This window comes from Petromyzon marinus, chromosome 36 (genome assembly GCF_048934315.1).
Source record: "Petromyzon marinus isolate PM22_M1 ecotype Great Lakes invasive population chromosome 36, UKy_Petmar_22M1.pri1.0, whole genome shotgun sequence".
NCBI lineage: Eukaryota > Metazoa > Chordata > Hyperoartia > Petromyzontiformes > Petromyzontidae > Petromyzon > Petromyzon marinus.
The window spans coordinates 1,299,477-1,316,803 of NC_133702.1; the positions used below are offsets into that span (position 1 = coordinate 1,299,477).

Sequence of the window (17,327 nt, forward strand, 5' to 3'; positions counted from 1 at the left end):
GAACCGTGGTTTGATCTAAAAACCTGTGAACCCTGGTTTGATCTATAAACCTGTGAACCCTGGTTTGATCTAAAAACCTGTGAACCATGGTTTGATCTAAAAACCTGTGAACCCTGGTTTGATCTAAAAACCTCTGAACCGTGGTTTGATCTAAAAACCTGTGAACCCTGGTTTGATCTAAAAACCTGTGAAACGTGGTTTGATCTAAAAACCTGTGAACCGTGGTTTGATCTAAAAACTTGTGAACCCCGGTTTGATATAAAAACCTGTGAGCCGTGGTTTTATCTAAAAAACCTGTGAACCGTGGTTTGATATAAAAACCTGTGAGCCGTGGTTTGATATAAAAACCTGTGAACCGTGGTTTGATCTAAAAACCTGTGAACCATGGTTTGATCTAAAGACCTGTGAGCCCTGGTTTGATCTAAAAACCTGCGAACCGTGGTTTGATATAAAAACCTGTGAGCCGTGGTTTGATATAAAAACCTGTGAACCGTGGTTTGATCTAAAAACCTGTGAACCCTGCTTTGATCTAAAAACCTGCGAACCCTGGTGTGATCTAAAAACCTGTGAACCATGGTTTGATCTAAAGACCTGTGAGCCCTGGTTTGATCTAAAAACCTGTGAACCGTGGTTTGATCTTAAAACCTGTGAGCCGTGGTGTGATCTAAAAACCTGTGAACCCTGGTTTGATCTAAACACCTGTGAGCCGTGGTTTGATTTAAAAACCTGTGAACCATGGTTTGATCTAAAAACCTGTGAGCCATGGTGTGATCTAAAAACCTGTGAACCCTGGTTTGATCTAAACACCTGTGAGCCGTGGTTTGATTTAAAACCTGTGAGCCCTGGTTTGATCTAAAAACCTGTGAACCGTGGTTTGATCTAAAAACCTGTGAGCCGTGGTTTGATCTAAAAACCTGTGAACCGTGGTTTGATCTAAAAACCTGTGAACCGTGGTTTGATATAAAAACCTGTGAACCGTAGTTTGATCTAAAAACCTGTGAATCGTGGTTTGATCTAAAAACCTGTGAACCGTGGTGTGATCTAAAAACCTATGAACCGTGGTTTGATCTAAAAACCTGTGAACCGTGGTGTGATCTAAAAACCTGTGAATCGTGGTTTGATCTAAAAACCTGTGAACCGTGGTGTGATCTAAAGACCTGTGAACTGTAGTTTGATCTAAAAACCTGTGAACTGTAGTTTGATCTAAAAACCTGTGAACCCTGGTTTGATCTAAAAACCTGTGAACCGTGGTTTGATCTAAAAACCTGTGAACCCTGGTTTGATCTATAAACCTGTGAACCCTGGTTTGATCTAAAAACCTGTGAACCATGGTTTGATGGAACAACCTGTGAACCCTGGTTTGATCTAAAAACCTCTGAACCGTGGTTTGATCTAAAAACCTGTGAACCCTGGTTTGATCTAAAAACCTGTGAAACGTGGTTTGATCTAAAAACCTGTGAACCGTGGTTTGATCTAAAAACCTGTGAACCCTGGTTTGATATAAAAACCTGTGAGCCGTGGTTTTATTTAAAAACCTGTGAACCGTGGTTTGATATAAAAACCTGTGAGCCGTGGTTTGATATAAAAACCTGTGAACCGTGGTTTGATCTAAAAACCTGTGAACCATGGTTTGATCTAAAGACCTGTGAGCCCTGGTTTGATCTAAAAACCTGCGAACCGTGGTTTGATATAAAAACCTGTGAGCCGTGGTTTGATATAAAAACCTGTGAACCGTGGTTTGATCTAAAAACCTGTGAACCCTGCTTTGATCTAAAAACCTGCGAACCCTGGTGTGATCTAAAAACCTGTGAACCATGGTTTGATCTAAAGACCTGTGAGCCCTGGTTTGATCTAAAAACCTGTGAACCGTGGTTTGATCTTAAAACCTGTGAACCCTGGTGTGATCTAAAAACCTGTGAGCCGTGGTTTGATCTAAAAACCTGTGAGCCGTGGTTTGATCTAAAAACCTGCGAACCGTGGTCTGATCGATCCTTCAGCAGCAGCAGCCAGGGGCCGCTTTAACCTCTTAGGACCTGTATCCGTGGTCACTTCCATATCTGTCTGCGGAGGTTTTGTTGTGCCTTTTGCGCAGGATTTTAATCTTTAGTTTGTATATTCATGTGTATTTGTGAAGGGTTTGTTAGGCGTTGGGTCCATTTGCTCTGGTGCAGCGTGTTTAGAGAACCGTGTTCCAGACCGCCTATATCGGAGGCCAGATGTTGCTTCTACACCCCGAGGATCCTTGCCCATGCTGACTGAGTTAGAGAGCATCACAGTGGACGCTCCAGCTTGATGTCATATTAAACTGTTCTGGGTCACCCTTAGGTCAACTGAGCCTGAAATTAGAACTGTGAAGACAAAGAAGGTATTAGTGACACTTGCCCCCTGCCCCCCCCCCCCCCCCGATATGTGATGCTGGCATAAATAAATGCTTTCTAAAAGCATTTACCCTTATAGCCTATACAAATAAATTGGGGATCTTTGTCTATGGTTGTGTGTTAGGGTTGGGGGTCAGTTGTTGCATTGCAGTTGGCTTGGTGAATGCAGCGTGTGTAGCAAATGCAGCATGTCCATATATTGGCGCTTTTAATGTCCAAAGGTTTGCTCTGTGGGAGAACTATCCCGTGTAGAATATCAACCGTGCAGAGTCTGTGTGTGGGTGTTTATATATACGTGTATAATTTGCTATGTTTATATATACGTGTATAATTTGCTATGTTTATATATACACGTGTATAATTTGCTATTCCCAGATACTCTCTGACAAAGCCAAGTCGTATCTCAAGGGACCCTCACGCGTTATCATGAAAGTTTTGTGAAAGAAAAAAAGCCAGAGGCACTGGATCTAATTTTGGGTGCAAGGTGTCACCCTGCTATTGCACACTTCACAAATTACCTTGTATTGTTTTTTTTGGGATATTAAATTGTTTTGCAAATCGTCCCGTTGCTCAGAGTTTTTATAACATCTCTGGTTCTGCCCTATTAACGTGGCTTGGTTTCTCTTAGGAGCCGAATGCCCAAGGTCTGGGCATAGACCCAGAACCTCTGAGGTTCCTTGGTTTTTGCTCAACCACCTTAGTGCAAAACGTCGTTGCTCGACATCAACATTGGCAATACAAATTAGAGGTTACCCCCAGGAGTGAACCTGATCTGATTCAGTATTCGTGGGACATTTTAAGGTTATTTGCAGCAAGCTGTTTAAAACACTTTCCCACACCACTGGAAAATCCCAAAATCCAAAAATACTTTATTAGCTCGGTAGAAAAAAAAGACTGCAATGTTTTTCTATTTTGTACCCAATGTAAATGGATCTTTATCACGAAATTGATGTTAGTTTTGGTGCTTCATTCAGCAGAGTTATGTTGGTGTTTAATATATACGCACCAGAGACTTGAAAGTCGTAACACATGCGATAGACGGTTCCATGGGATTTCCTTGTGCACATACTCATTGCTGTGTGTTCTGTGTGTGTTCTGTGTTCTCTTTGTATTGCGTGTTCTGTGTGTGTTCTGCGTTCCGTGTGTGTTCTGAAAACGTTTTGTTTCACAGGTTCATGGTCTTGGCTTCATAGGGAATTGGACTATAAGTAACTCTGATTGCCCTTTGCCACAAAAATTATATTTTTAAAAGCTCTGATGAGATCAAGGGGGAATAGACTTGAAACCATGGATTCCTATAATCTGAAATTAATAATACAACCTCATAAAATTCTCCACTCCCATACATGACGTAAAATGTCCGGTGATCTCTTATTCCTAAACTTATTGTATATTAGGTCTCCAATAAATATTGTTGGAAAATGTGAATTATATTACACGGTTATATAATTTTGTGACGCTAATAACGATTTACATCCCCGTTACCGGGGATGTAAACAATGAAGCACAAACCTTGGATGTTAGATGTTGGTAGCATAACAGATGTGGGGGTCTGGCAGATGCAGGGGAAGCAGAATATGCATTGGCCATGATGGCGTATTTGGTTTCATGGAAATTAGCAAAACTGTTGCCATTCTCGAAATATAAGGTTTATAGTGTCCCCACTGGTGGTCCTAGAACCAAATGTCGATAATTCCACATTCCCCCGGCCAAGGCCAGTCTATCCATAGGGCAACTCACGTTGATTTCCTACAAAATACTGATCATATTGACCCTGAGATGGATCGAGGGGCCTAACCAAACCCCGGGCAGAATTTTAACTCCTCGACGTTTCCCATACGGAGGAGGTTGGTGCTGTGCCACGGTGCCAGATGAGTGACTTGAAATCCTCCACGCAGCGTGGCGGTCAGGAGGACAACATTATTATTGTCTGCGGGAGTAATAAAAGAACACAAACACCTTTTGTTATTTGTTGCTTATAATAAGAGCCATAGGCTGTTGCAATTTGCCCAAGTCAAATATACTTATTGAGGTTTTTAACATTTTTAAGTTGCTGACTGAAGGTCCCGATTGTGATCCAACCACCTTCAACACTGCTGGGGCACACTCGCTATGCGAATGACATTACACTGAACAAATTGCTCAATTGTAAATAAAGGTTTAGGATGCAGAGGCGGGTAATGAGTTCCAGTGCAGGATGTAAAAGGTGAAGCGAAGTACTTTGTACGGCCGGGTCGTCGCGAAGGAGATTGCACGCAAAGAGTCGAAGGGAGGAGATTAGCAGGAGCGAGTCGAAAGGCATCAAAAGTGGGAATGACATGACACTTGAACAGAGCCACTGATCGCAGCAGCAGTCGTAGAAGAGGCAAATAGAAGCGACAGAGCGATGGTGGTGAGACAGAGGCATGAAAGGTCAACATCGCTGGGTCATCAATAAGGCAAACAGCTTTTGATTGGATTCCGTCTGTAAGTTTGTAGCGCTGGCTTTGGCACGCATCGCAACATTGGGGCAGCAGAGCACCAATCGCGAAGCGACCGGTGATTTGATGAGCATCAGGACTTCCTCTTGAATAAGCAGTGATTACTCTTTGCTGCTGCGATCAGCAGTGATTGTTCAAAGCAATGGAATCCAAGTTTCTGTGGAGGCACCCTTAGCAACTAAAACGGTATTGTAGGTTCCAACGGAAGTCAGCAGAGAGCTAGCTCCAGAGATGGATATTCAGACTTCATGAACACACTCACAGGATAAATCAATATTTTTCAGGAGCTTCTTCAGAACTGAACTGATAGGGTCACCATGTCCCTTGGTTAAAACACATCGGAGTGGTGATGCGGCTTCACCGCAAACGCCCACGCAGTGGTAGCAGCGGAAGAAATGCCTCAAGCGGGGTTGAATGGCAGCCTTGTCTTATTTGCTGCATATTTGTTTTCTTTTAATTACATACCCGCGACTCTAATTACCACATTTGGCTATGTACGGTGCGAAAGAAGGTCTACATACATACATCATCCATGTGTGGGAACCCCTGTTTGGTTTAAATGTTGTAGCAAATAGCACTGCTTTGTGATAGCTGGCTTCCTGAAGAGGTGATCCAAGGTGATCTACTCAAGTCATTTCCACAGCGTTTGAGAGACGGAGTTTCCCCCCAGTGTTTGACCTCCAAGGGCTTGGAATGCATTTGTGGGCGAGGGTTGTAACCTTGCAGCCTGCAAACGAGACGAAACCTGGGCCCGCAGTGCTCACAAGTCACCGGGCCTGCAACGATGTTTTATTTTCTCTTGCAGAGATATTTACTTGCCCTCGTCGTCTACCACTTTCAGGGAGGTTGATGAACGATGGGCCCAGGACTAGTTCAGATTTCGTTCATCAACAGCTGTTAGCTGTGGCTCAGGGTTGCCACCTGTCCTGATTTTGCGAGGATCGTCCTACTTTTTGAGGTAGCCTCTGGGAAATATGTGAGTCTTCTCAGAACATTAACCGGGACACCGCTCAAGGCAATGCATTATTTACACGTGGTTCTCTCCTCTCTCAGTATTGTGAGATATTCTTCTTCCCATGATATCTCCTGGTAGTTTGGCAACCCAGGTGCTGCCCTTTCTCATAAATATGCCCAAAATAGCTCAGCACACATTTTAATATGCAGGATATTTTCGTGGGAAAAACATCGCTGTGGCTGGAAAACTCAGGTCGCTGGGTGCATAGCACAGCGTGCTAACTAACCACTGCATTGGACTGCAGAGTTGCTACTGCCGTACATTGACTGACAGGAAGAAGGCCTACCTCTGTATTCATAGTTTAAAATACAAGCCCAGAACGTCCATAAATCCAGAGTAATTAATATTGCACATTTAAAAAATGATAATTTTAAGCAGTCGTTCATGAGCTTGTGGTGTGAAAGTGATGAGCTCTTTGACGTACAAATAAATAATTAAGCCACACATTTGCTGCAATGCAAGCCTGGGGGGTGCGATCACGTGACGTTGGTGTCACATGCCCACGCACGCTATTTAGTGGCTATTTTAAATTTACCCACTCTAATTAATATCTGTATGCCATGCAAGTCTCGATGATTATTGAGATTGAGACGCAGAAGCTCCCCCCATCCATGGTGACGTGGGAAATGAATGCCACAGATCCTGTTACCCGCGGGGTTATCCGCGGGTAACAGGATCTGTTACCTGCACTTCTCCGCTGGATAAAACAAAACGGCGTTTAACCGCAGAAAAGAATAAGATTGGGGCCAACTTGGACCATGACGCTGAGACTCAATGTCCTACGAGTTCAAATTAAATAATATAATGATTTAATTTAATTAGGAAAGCCTCAATGATCTTCACGATACGTTTGCAGGAGGGCCGTTGATTAGGATGTGTGGCTATTTCCACGAGTGAGTATCTGACATGTGGGTAGTACACTGCCATTCCCTGTGCACCTCGCAGCCCAAGTCTCACAAATATCTAATACACGAATGCTTGCCTCCAGAATGCAGGATTTTACAGGTGTGCACAACCGCTGTCGTTTCTGCGTGCCCTTGTCATCATCATCAGTGTGTGTGTGTGTGCATCTCAACATTACACAGTGGTATTTACGCCGCGATTGCCGTGATTGCCGTGATGAAGGAGAGGGCTGATTGTGGCTGCGGCCCGTTTACAAGTGGCAGCACTGATGGATGTGTCCCTGGCCCTGAATCTGCGCTCTCGGGATCGTGAGTGAATGTGAAAATGAATGTGCCGCCACCCCCTGTGTCAATGAGTAATTAAGTGCCTGTTTGCCTGCGTCCGAGATGCAAGCGCCGATGCGTTCGGTCGATACCAGTCAATAGTGCACAGCCCACTCTGCTTGGAAAAGTGACACCGATTTCCCGAGCCCTCCGTCCGGGTAATGGCTCGAATTGTCAAAGTAGTAACGCAACGGGTGGTAGGTCCTGAAGGGGAGACCCATCGCGAACACATTTGGGTACTGTACTTGTTTTTTTTCATAAACACAAAGGTAAAGGCGCAGACGCGCAATTGCTCGAACCAACGAGTGCGGAACGGCCTCCGAGAGAGAGTGACCTCAAGCGAGCCCCTCTAGAGCAGGGCTTCGCAACCGGCGGTTCCGCGGTGTTTTTTGGATTGTAGAAAAGGACCGAGCCCTCGCTTGTTCGCGAGCTGGGACAGGCGAGCTCTCCTCCGTGACGTTCAATGGGCGATCCAGCCTCCCACCTCTCCATTGGTCGTACGTGCGCAGCACGGCAGTGGAGACAGCCGTCAGCCCTCACCCCCGGCCCTCTTAGCTCCCTCGGTCGCACGTGCGCAGTTGAGCAGGCAGCCGCTATGAGCGGCGTGCGTCGTGAGCGATGATACGTTGTTCTCGCCCGGGCCCATCGTGCGGGTTTTGGTTCGTTGTGCTGCAACGATTGAGCAATCTGGAAAGCGAGTGCTGTGTAGTGAAACAGTTTGAGAAGCCCTGCTCTACAGGGTGCCACTTTAAGTTGAGACGAATTCTCGCATCAACTAGGCGGTGGTGGCTACGCACGCCTCTAGGCCAGCGCCGGTGGAGGCGAGCGTTGGTGAATCACCGCACAGATGTTGTGAAATTCCCTTTCCTTGGGTGTCGAGGAGCCGTGTACCCTGGCTTGCCAGGCGAATGCGGTGCAGCAAGAATATGGACTCGACCTGTTCCATCTGTATGGGATAGAGTGTTTCCCCCTCACACGCGTGAGTTTTCTGTGGGTGTTTACAGTTTCCTCCCGTGTGTACGCACTCATTAATTGGCTGATCATGCCTTAATATATAGAGGGCCGCAGATCTTGGGCAATTGTTGGCACGGGCTCACCGCGTAGCTGCCTTCCCGCTTGTCTGTGGATCCTCTTCACATCTCTGAGTCGTTCCCTTTCTTCGACAGTGAGTGAATACTGTTCGCGTTATAAGTTGAAATTATTATTTTTCTCCAAGGGGCAAATCATTCTATCCGTTCTCTTTACATATACTATATTCTCCAGATAATGACTTACTGCTTTTCCCTTATATCATTAATAAGTCTGATTTATAGAGTGCACTGATTTGTGCAGTGAATCGCTCACACACGTCCAATATAAGTCCTGTATTTTAGAGTGAAAGTTTGAAGTGCGCCGTTTATAATCCGGGGAATAAGTTAGTTTTACTGCAGATGTGTTTTAATCAAGGTGCATACGAGTCATCTTCTGGAAGGCGGTTCTCCATCGCACTGCATTCTCCCAATGCTAGAACAGCTTTTTTTAGCCTCCACGACTCAAGTCTGGCGTGCTTCTTACCTGACAGAGTGTCCCATAATCCGGAGGACGCGCGGTTGTACATTTACTTGTGTATATTAAGACCAGTGGCGGTCTCTGAGTCAAAGGTTGAGGAGGGATAAAACGACGAAGACTTGACCAAATCTATTAATCACTCGCGATCTAATACCACGAGTAGCTTCAAAATATCGATACTTTTTCACATTATTACGTGTGTAAAAAACAACTCATTGTTCAGGCCCTTCTTCTCTGGCAGCAAGCAGGATTTGCTTTGACTATCACCAAGGTCATTATAAATCAATTCAAATTCCAGATAGCGCTGGAAAGTATACGTGACCCTTCAGACAATGCATTAATCAAGTGACATAAAAAAAGACTGTGCAAAATTAGAAGCCATTTATTACGATGAGTTAACTATTTATAGGCTGCAGGGTAGCAAAAAGTGAAACCACATACATCCACTCGATAGCATTTTTAAATTGGATTTGCGTTATTTAGATATGCATAAGGCAAATTGGCAAGGAATGACGACGCTGCTCAGAGGGCAGTGTCCCTGAGCAGACACCGCTGACAGCCTGTGTTCGATTCCAGGCAGCTGCCGGTGGTGAACCCGGCTTCTCAAGTGTGGCCATTTGATGGCCTCAGCCTGGTCTCCAATGACAGCATCGCAACAAAAATAAAATGAAAACCCATCGCATACAATTTTATTCTGCACGTAATTTGAATAAATTCCAGCGCTGAGAATGCAAATGTTGCTTCGACTTTTGTGCGACCAAACATTGTTACCCTCGCATGCAGAGCCAGTGGGAAAGTGCTGCCCCCCCCACTCGTGTGAGCAACCAGATGCCACTTGTACGGACCTCAGAGGTGGCTCTGTGACGTCGCACATTATCTGGACGGCTGTCCAGCACGCAGGGTGGCACTGCTCTCTCAGGGATCCAATGGAATACTTCACCTCATGTCTTGACGCTGATGGCGCAATTGGGCTAGCGTTATGTACATTATTACATTTAATTAAGAAAGAAACAACTGCTGAGAATGCCAAGGAGTTACATTTCTTGGAACGGCTTACGTGTGATATATTTAGTTTTAATTGTGGTTGCTAAAACTATGAAGACGGTAATAACTTTTAAGTGAGTGCTGGTGTCTATCACTGCTTAAACACACAGGCAGAGACCATGGCTCGGGGGGGGGGGAGGAAATTCCTAATTCTTGCAGCAACAATACTCTATCGATAAAACTACCACTGTTGACAGCCCCAGGGGGATGATCGATGCGTTATTTTGGGATTGACCTTGCGACCTTCCAATCGCAAATGTAATACTTTCACCAGAGTTTCATCCATCACTTTTTCATGAATGTTATTATTTTTACTGAGTCTCAATACTATATTTTGATGGGTTCTGCAATTAAGTTGTTTGGTTTAATTCCTTGTTGAGTAATTATGCTGATGGGGTGCAAACCGAGGTGTCAGGAGAAAAGCCACACATACGAGAGGATAACGTTCCACCTCTTAGAGAATAGCTCGGCAGCTTACTTGCTCTACTGCCTTATGCAGGCATGCTCTCCTGCTCGGTCAGGTGTATCGCCACGGTGGCGAGATGTTGACTAGCTCGCCTGGTAGACAGGAGGTCGTGGGTTCGATCCCGAGAGGACACCTGCATAGTTTGCGTTTGCACGCTCTCCCTGTGATCGTGTGGATTTTTCTCCGGGTCCTTTGGTTTTTCCCTCCTACATTTAGAATCGCCACGCGTTCAGAGTATTTGGCTGCGAGAAATGTCCACACGTGATAAGCCACTTCGTTGAGCTATCATTTGTGGCCAGGTCGCTTCTAAAAGAAGAGTTGGATAGCTCAGTGGGTCTTACCTGGTAAAATAAAAATAGTTTATAGTTTCAGTTTATAGCAGCACGCGTGTGAGCACAGAACGATCTGCCAACTCTGCCTCCGGGCTGCCGGATTAAATGCGTCCCCGACGTAAGATGGCACTGTGCAAGTTGTTGGCACGTTTCATTCGAGGCGACGTGTGTGATCCGTGCAGTGAAAGCCACACATTACTGCATAGGTCGTGGAACAAGCATTCAATGTTCATTGTTTACTCTTAGTTCTGCTGCGGTGACGTTTGCTGGAGTACCGGGTGTTTCGGAGTAAGCCCGAGAGCGTGTATTTATTTTCGCGCAGCCGGTTGAATTTTGAGCGCGGAATCCACAAATAAAGGGCTCGACATTTAAACCGCAAGGCCCTTTAGTCAGTGCAAATGTTAAATAATGTATCGATAGAGCAGGTGCATTTTTCTGAAGGTTATTTGGTTATTTATTTTTCTTTCTTTCACAATCTTTTCAGTGAAAAAGATAGATTTTCGCACAGAATTTCTGCGAGTAATGTGCTTTGTGTATTTTTACAATATCATTATATCATGAAATCATCCTCGTTTGCAAGCTTCTGGATTGAAGTGCAGTGTTCTCCAAACAAGCGATCTTATATCTTGAAATGAGTGCTGAGCTAGTCTGGTGGTATTATGGAAAGGGACAGCGGTAGGCTTTGGACTCACGATCCGAGGGTCGGAGTTCAAATCACTGCAGCCTCACGTGCCACCACTTTCAAAAGGGTGGTGGTTATTTCGTGGAAAAACTTGGGCCCTACTCTGAGAATGTGGAATGTTCACCGCTGGTTCAGGACTGCCAATAGAGATGCACAATACCCCATTGCTCTAAATGAAAATGAAGAAAATTTCACATCGCTTAAATCTATCCATGTTTGCATTCTATTATTGTAAGTTTCGCGCAGTATCCACTGGGTGTCATCGGATAGACGAGTCTCCTTCGCTCACTGCGGCAGCGTAGGGCCGAGTTACTAAATGCCCTGCTCGTTGATTGCATTGCTGCATCTGTTTCCGATGCGATCTCTGGCTATTGACGATGGCTTAGCCGGGGCTGGGGTCCCTTTGCCTTGTGAACCCCACACTTCCATCGAGGGACATTGCCGCCGTTCCGAAATCCTGGGAAACCGATCGACGTTTAAATGCAGCCAGCATTCCCGTCTCCACTGCAATTGATTTCGTGAAATCTTTATTTATGCTGGGTCAACCCTATCGTACGCTTATTTATAAGCATATCTTAGCTCTGAGGAAATGGGAAGGCAAAAGTGGCTGAGCACAGTGATGGCCACAACAACAACAACACCAACGTTGCCAGCTTCTTTGGATGCTTGCGAGCTGTAATAAATCTTCGTCCGCGCCAGTTTTGGCAGTACCTCTGTTTATGCTAATACATTTTGTGATGTTTTCTCTGTTTCTGTCCCCACAGCTGTCTCCGCCTTTGGCCGCAAATTTGCATCCCTGTGGTGATGGCATCGCAGGCGAATACTGCGGTACGTGTCTCAGCGCACCGCACTCACAAGGGCACTGCAGGGGGAACACTGTGGTACGTGTCTCAGTGTACCACAGGGGAACACTGTGGTACGTGTCTCAGTGCACCGCAGGGGGAACACTGTGGTACGTGTCTCAGCGCACCACAGGGGGAACACTGTGGTACGTGTCTCAGTGTACCGCAGGGGGAACACTGTGGTACGTGTCTCAGTGTACCACAGGGGAACACTGTGGTACGTGTCTCAGTGCACCGCAGGGGGAACACTGTGGTACGTGTCTCAGCGCACCACACTCACAAGGGCACTGCAGGGGGAACACTGTGGTACGTGTCTCAGTGTACCGCAGGGGGAACACTGTGGTACGTGTCTCAGTGTACCGCAGGGGGAACACTGTGGTACGTGTCTCAGTGCACCGCAGGGGGAACACTGTGGTACGTGTCTCAGCGCACCACACTCACAAGGGCACTGCAGGGGGAACACTGCGGTACGTGTCTCAGCGCACCACACCTGGCACTCACTCACCAGACATTCACCACGCACCTGACACTCACTCACCAGACACTCACCACGCACCTGACACTCACTCACCAGACACTCACCACGCACCTGACACTCACTCACCAGACACTCACCACACACCTGACACTCACTCACCAGACACTCACCACACACCTGACATTCACCAAACACTCACCACGCACCTGACACTCACTCACCAGACACTCACCACACATCTGACACTCACTCAACAGACACTCACCACACACCTGACACTCACCAGACACTCACCAGGCATGCACTGCATGTCAAAACATAATCTGCTTCTTCTCTCGCACACAGCTCAATTGCAGTTCCCTTCCATTGCCTCTTATCCCGAGCTCTAATAAGTTTATCTAATCAAATTAATGTGTTTTAGATTTGATCTATCACGGCCTTCGATAGTGCCGTTTGTTTCCAGATTCTTCGCGTTTTGGGCCTGTGCTCGGCAACTTTGTTCGAAAAAGTGTTATGAAACGTGTGTATGTGTGTATATATGTGTGTATGTGTGTGTATGTATGTATGTGTGTATGTGTGTGTGTGTATGTATGTGTGTATGTGTGTGTGTATGCGTGGACGGGTGCGAGGGGCTGGTAACCCCTCCACCTTCAATTAATTACCACGAAACCACGAATTAAACTGAAATATGTAACAACTAAGCTTGTGCCGGAGGCCCCGGGGGGCCAGGCGTCTATGACGTCTCCTGGCCAAACCCCAATTGGCGGAGCCAGGAGATTGAATACCTACCCTCGGGGCTACTCCAGAAACAACGAAAAGCCACTACGGGTGGCCACGTGGAATGTTCGAACGCTCACTGCAGAGGAGAGGCTGCCACTCCTCTGTCGGGAGCTGGACCGGTACCGCCTGGATCTATGCGGCATTCAGGAGGTCCGGTGGACCGGCTCTGGCTCCTGCCACCATGAGGGGTGGACAGTCCTCTACTCGGGGCAGCAGACTGCCAAACAACAGGGTGTGGGTCTTCTTTTGAACAAAAGAATGAAGGGGGCGTGGGAGTGTGGCGGTGAGGTGTGGGAAGCTGTAAGCCCCAGGCTACTTTGGGCTCGCCTTCCCATCAACCGGAGGCGAGGAATGGTGGTCGTGGTTACTTATGCCCCCACCGAAGATGAACATCCGTGGAGGGATGCAGGCAAAGCCGATGAGTCAGATGCCTTCTATGACCTCCTGTCACAGGTGCTGGCTAAAGTGGCCCCTCGGGATAGAGTCATCATGTTGGGTGACTTCAATGCCCGAGTTGGTCATGATACTGGCACCTGGTCTGGAGTGATTGGAGGGCATGGGCCAGATCAGCTCAATAACAACGGTAGGAGGCTGCTAGATTTTTGTGCAGCCCATGGGCTTGTAATTACCAACACGCTGTTCCGGCATCGGCGCATCCACACAACATCATGGATGCATGCCGGGTCCAAGCAAGAACATCTGCTGGACTACATAGTAACGGACCAGCGAATGCGAGCCCATGTCCTTGACACCAGGACCTACCGTGGAGCTGATCTGCCCTCTGACCATCGACTAGTCATCTGTAAGATGCGCCTGCCATTCTTCCACTCCGGTGGTGGGTGTACACCCAGGACCCCATTCCAACCTAAAGTGGCCTGGTTTCAGTTATCTGATGAAAGTTGCAAGCGAGAATTTCATCATCGCTTGCGGCTGGGATTGGCATCGTCCCCGACTCCTCCTGATGTCGAGGGTAAATGGGCGAGGTTTAGGACTGTGACTCATGCAGCTGCAATGGCTGCTTTGGGTACGCGGTCCAGACCTCCCCAGACACCCTGGATGACAGAGGAGTTGTTCAGGATGGTTGAGAAAAAGCGACAGGCCCACTGTCATCGGCTACAGAATCCCACGTCAGAGAATGAGGAGGCTTACCGCAGCCTTCGCTCGGAGGTTCGGAGAGCCGTGAGGCGCTGCAAGGATGGGTGGTGGTCGCGGGTTGCTGAGGAGATGGAGTCTGCCTCAGTGGCCCGTGATCACAAATCTCTATTTAACTCCATCAAAAAAGTAACCTGCAGCGCCACACCTATTACCATCATTAGGGGAAAAAACGGTGATCCAATTTCCGACCCCCAGGAACAGGTTCGCAGATTTGCTGAGCATTTCTGTGAGGTCCTGGGGGAGGGAAAATCCCTCAGCCAGGAAAACATCATGGCACAAAGTGAGGATGACCCTGCTGAGGCTGCGGTGCCTCAAATATTGGATGAAGTCACCCCCTGTGAGTGGCTGGCTGAGGTGCCATCTGCTGAGGAAGTATTGAAGGCGATCCGGAGTCTGAGACCAGGAAAGGCAGCGGGCAGAGATGATCTCCCAAGCGAAATGCTGAGGGAGGGTGGCGTTTGTGCACAGAATTCCCAATATGACATCATAACAACAGTCTGGACCACTGGACGGGTTCCGCAGGATTGGAAGGATGCCCTGGTGGTCCCCCTTTTTAAGAAGGGGGACCGCACAGACTGTAACAACTACAGGGGCATCTCACTCCTCAGTGTGCCGGGAAAGGTCCTGGCAAGGATTATTCAGCATCGCCTTGCCAGGCACACTGAGGAGAGACTTGCGGAGCCACAATGCGGTTTCAGGAAAGGGCGGTCCTGCACAGATGCCATATTTTCTGTCCGTCTGCTACAGCAGAGGTGTAGGGAATTCCAACAAGACCTACATCTCTGCTTTATTGACCTGGTCAAGGCCTATGATACCATCAGTAGGCCTGGGCTCTGGGTCGTTCTTCGTGCTTTTGGAGTACCTGACCCTCTGCTCACGATCATTAAGGACCTTCATGATGGTGAGCGGGCCCGGGTAAAACTACGTGGCCGGGAGTCAGAGCCATTCCCTGTACACCTTGGGGTGCGACAGGGATGTCCTCTGGCTCCCACATTATTTAACATCTATTTTGACCACGTAGTTCGTGAAGCCTTCAATAGCTGTACCGGGGGAATCTCCATATGGTACAGATATAATGGGAGGCTAATCGATGCCCGGGTGCGGTCAAGGGATGGCTCCCTATTGCTCAACCACGTTATGTATGCTGATGATTTGGTAATAGCTGCTCAGTCAGAGGAGGAGTTGGAGACGCTGCTGCTGAGACTGGAGCGTGCCACTAAGAGGTGGGGCCTTACCATCAGCCCCACCAAAACTAAGCACCTGCCTGGGTATTTTGTACCATCGGACACTCCACCCCCACAACTCCCAATCGGTGATGGGGCAGTTGTGGAGAGAGTGGAGAGTTTCCCATACCTGGGCAGTGTGCTTATGACTGGCTCCAGTTTAACAGCAGAGGTCTCACTCCGAATCAGTCGAGCGGCAATATCTTTTCATCGGTTGCGTAACGCTGTGTGGAAGCTACCTGGTCTGTCGCTCCGCACTAAGCTTCAGGTCTTCTCGGCCACGGTCATTCCCTCCCTTCTCTACGCTTGCGAAACGTTGACCCCCCTAATGGAACATCTTCGCCGGTTAGAAACATTTAGGCTGGCCTGCCTACGATCCATCCTGGGTTTAACCAGACTGGATTGTGTGAGGAGCTCACAAATCCTTGAAAGATCTGGGCAGGGTCCCATCGGTGAGCTCCTCCGGCAGGCAAGGCTGCGATGGCTGGGTCATCTAGCCCGCATGCCCAGCCACCGCATGCCGAAACAGCTTTTGTTTGGCCGGATTGAGGGGGCTAAGCGTGTGCGGCACGGGCTAGAGAAGAGATGGAGTGATGTGGTACAGGAGGACGTGGAGCTGAGTGGACTTGCCGATGACTGGTACCAGCGGTGTCAAGATCGGCCTCTGTGGAGGAGGCTCGTGAAGGATGCTACTGGGCAGTTGGAGGCAGTCGCCCTCCAACAACAACGGAGGGCGGAGGAGCGAAGCTCACAACAGCGAGCGGAGCGCCGGGTGGCTAAAGCACAGCAGGTTGGCACAGTAGGGGGCACAGGTGGTGCATCAGCCAGTCATCTCAGTCAGTCGACCCGTGGCACCTGGGTCTGCCCCGTGACCTCCTGCCAGCGGGCGTTCGACACTTCACGTGGCCTCAGGGTGCACATAGCCTGGCACAAGCGTCGTGGTGACGTCACCGCCACTTAGTGGCGAATGGCGGTTGTTGTTGTTGTGTATGCGTGTGTGTAGGGAATTCCAGCAAGACCTACATCTCTGCTTTATTGACCTCGTCAAGGCCTATGATACCACCAGTAGGCCTGGGCTCTGGGTTGTTCTTCGTGCTTTTGGAGTCCCTGATCCTCTGCTCACGATCATGATGGTGAGCGGGCCCGGGTAAAACTACGTGGCCGGGAGTCAGAGCCATTCCCTGTACACCTTGGGGTGCGACAGGGTTGTCCTCTGGCTCCCAAATTATTTAACATCTATTTTTACCACGTAGTTCGTGAAGCCTTCAATAGCTGTACTGGGGGAATCTCCATTTGGTACAGATATAATGTGAGGCTGATCGATGCCCGGGTGCGGTCAAGGGATGGCTCCCTATTGCTCAACCACGTTATATAAGCCGATAATTTGGTAATAGCTGGTCATTCAGAGGAGGAGTTGGAGACACTGCTGCTGAGACTGGAGCGTGCCACTAAGAGATGGGGCCTTACCATCAGCCCCACCAAAACTAAGCACCTGCCTGGGTATTTTGTACCATCGGACACTCCACCCCCACAACTCCCAATCGGTGATAGGGCAGTTGTGGAGAGAGTGGAGAGTTTCCCATACCTGGGCAGTGTGCTTATGACCGGCTCCAGTTTAACAGCAGAGGTCTCACTCCGAATCAGTCGAGCGGCAAATATATTTTCATCCGTTGCGTAA

General features: G+C 48.1%; 1 protein-coding gene across 3 annotated transcripts in view; it reads left to right on the top strand.

The window, feature by feature from the left end:
* The window catches only part of LOC116949422 (protein bassoon-like), a 174,343-nt gene that overhangs the window by 118,710 nt on the left and 38,306 nt on the right, over positions 1-17,327 (top strand). For all 3 annotated transcript variants that reach the window (XM_076071997.1, XM_032966752.2, XM_032966754.2), the window contains exon 10: positions 11,936-11,999. In XM_076071997.1, coding sequence (XP_075928112.1) covers positions 11,936-11,976 — 41 coding nt within the window. In that variant the 3' untranslated portion in view covers positions 11,977-11,999. The remainder of the gene's footprint in view (positions 1-11,935; positions 12,000-17,327) is intronic.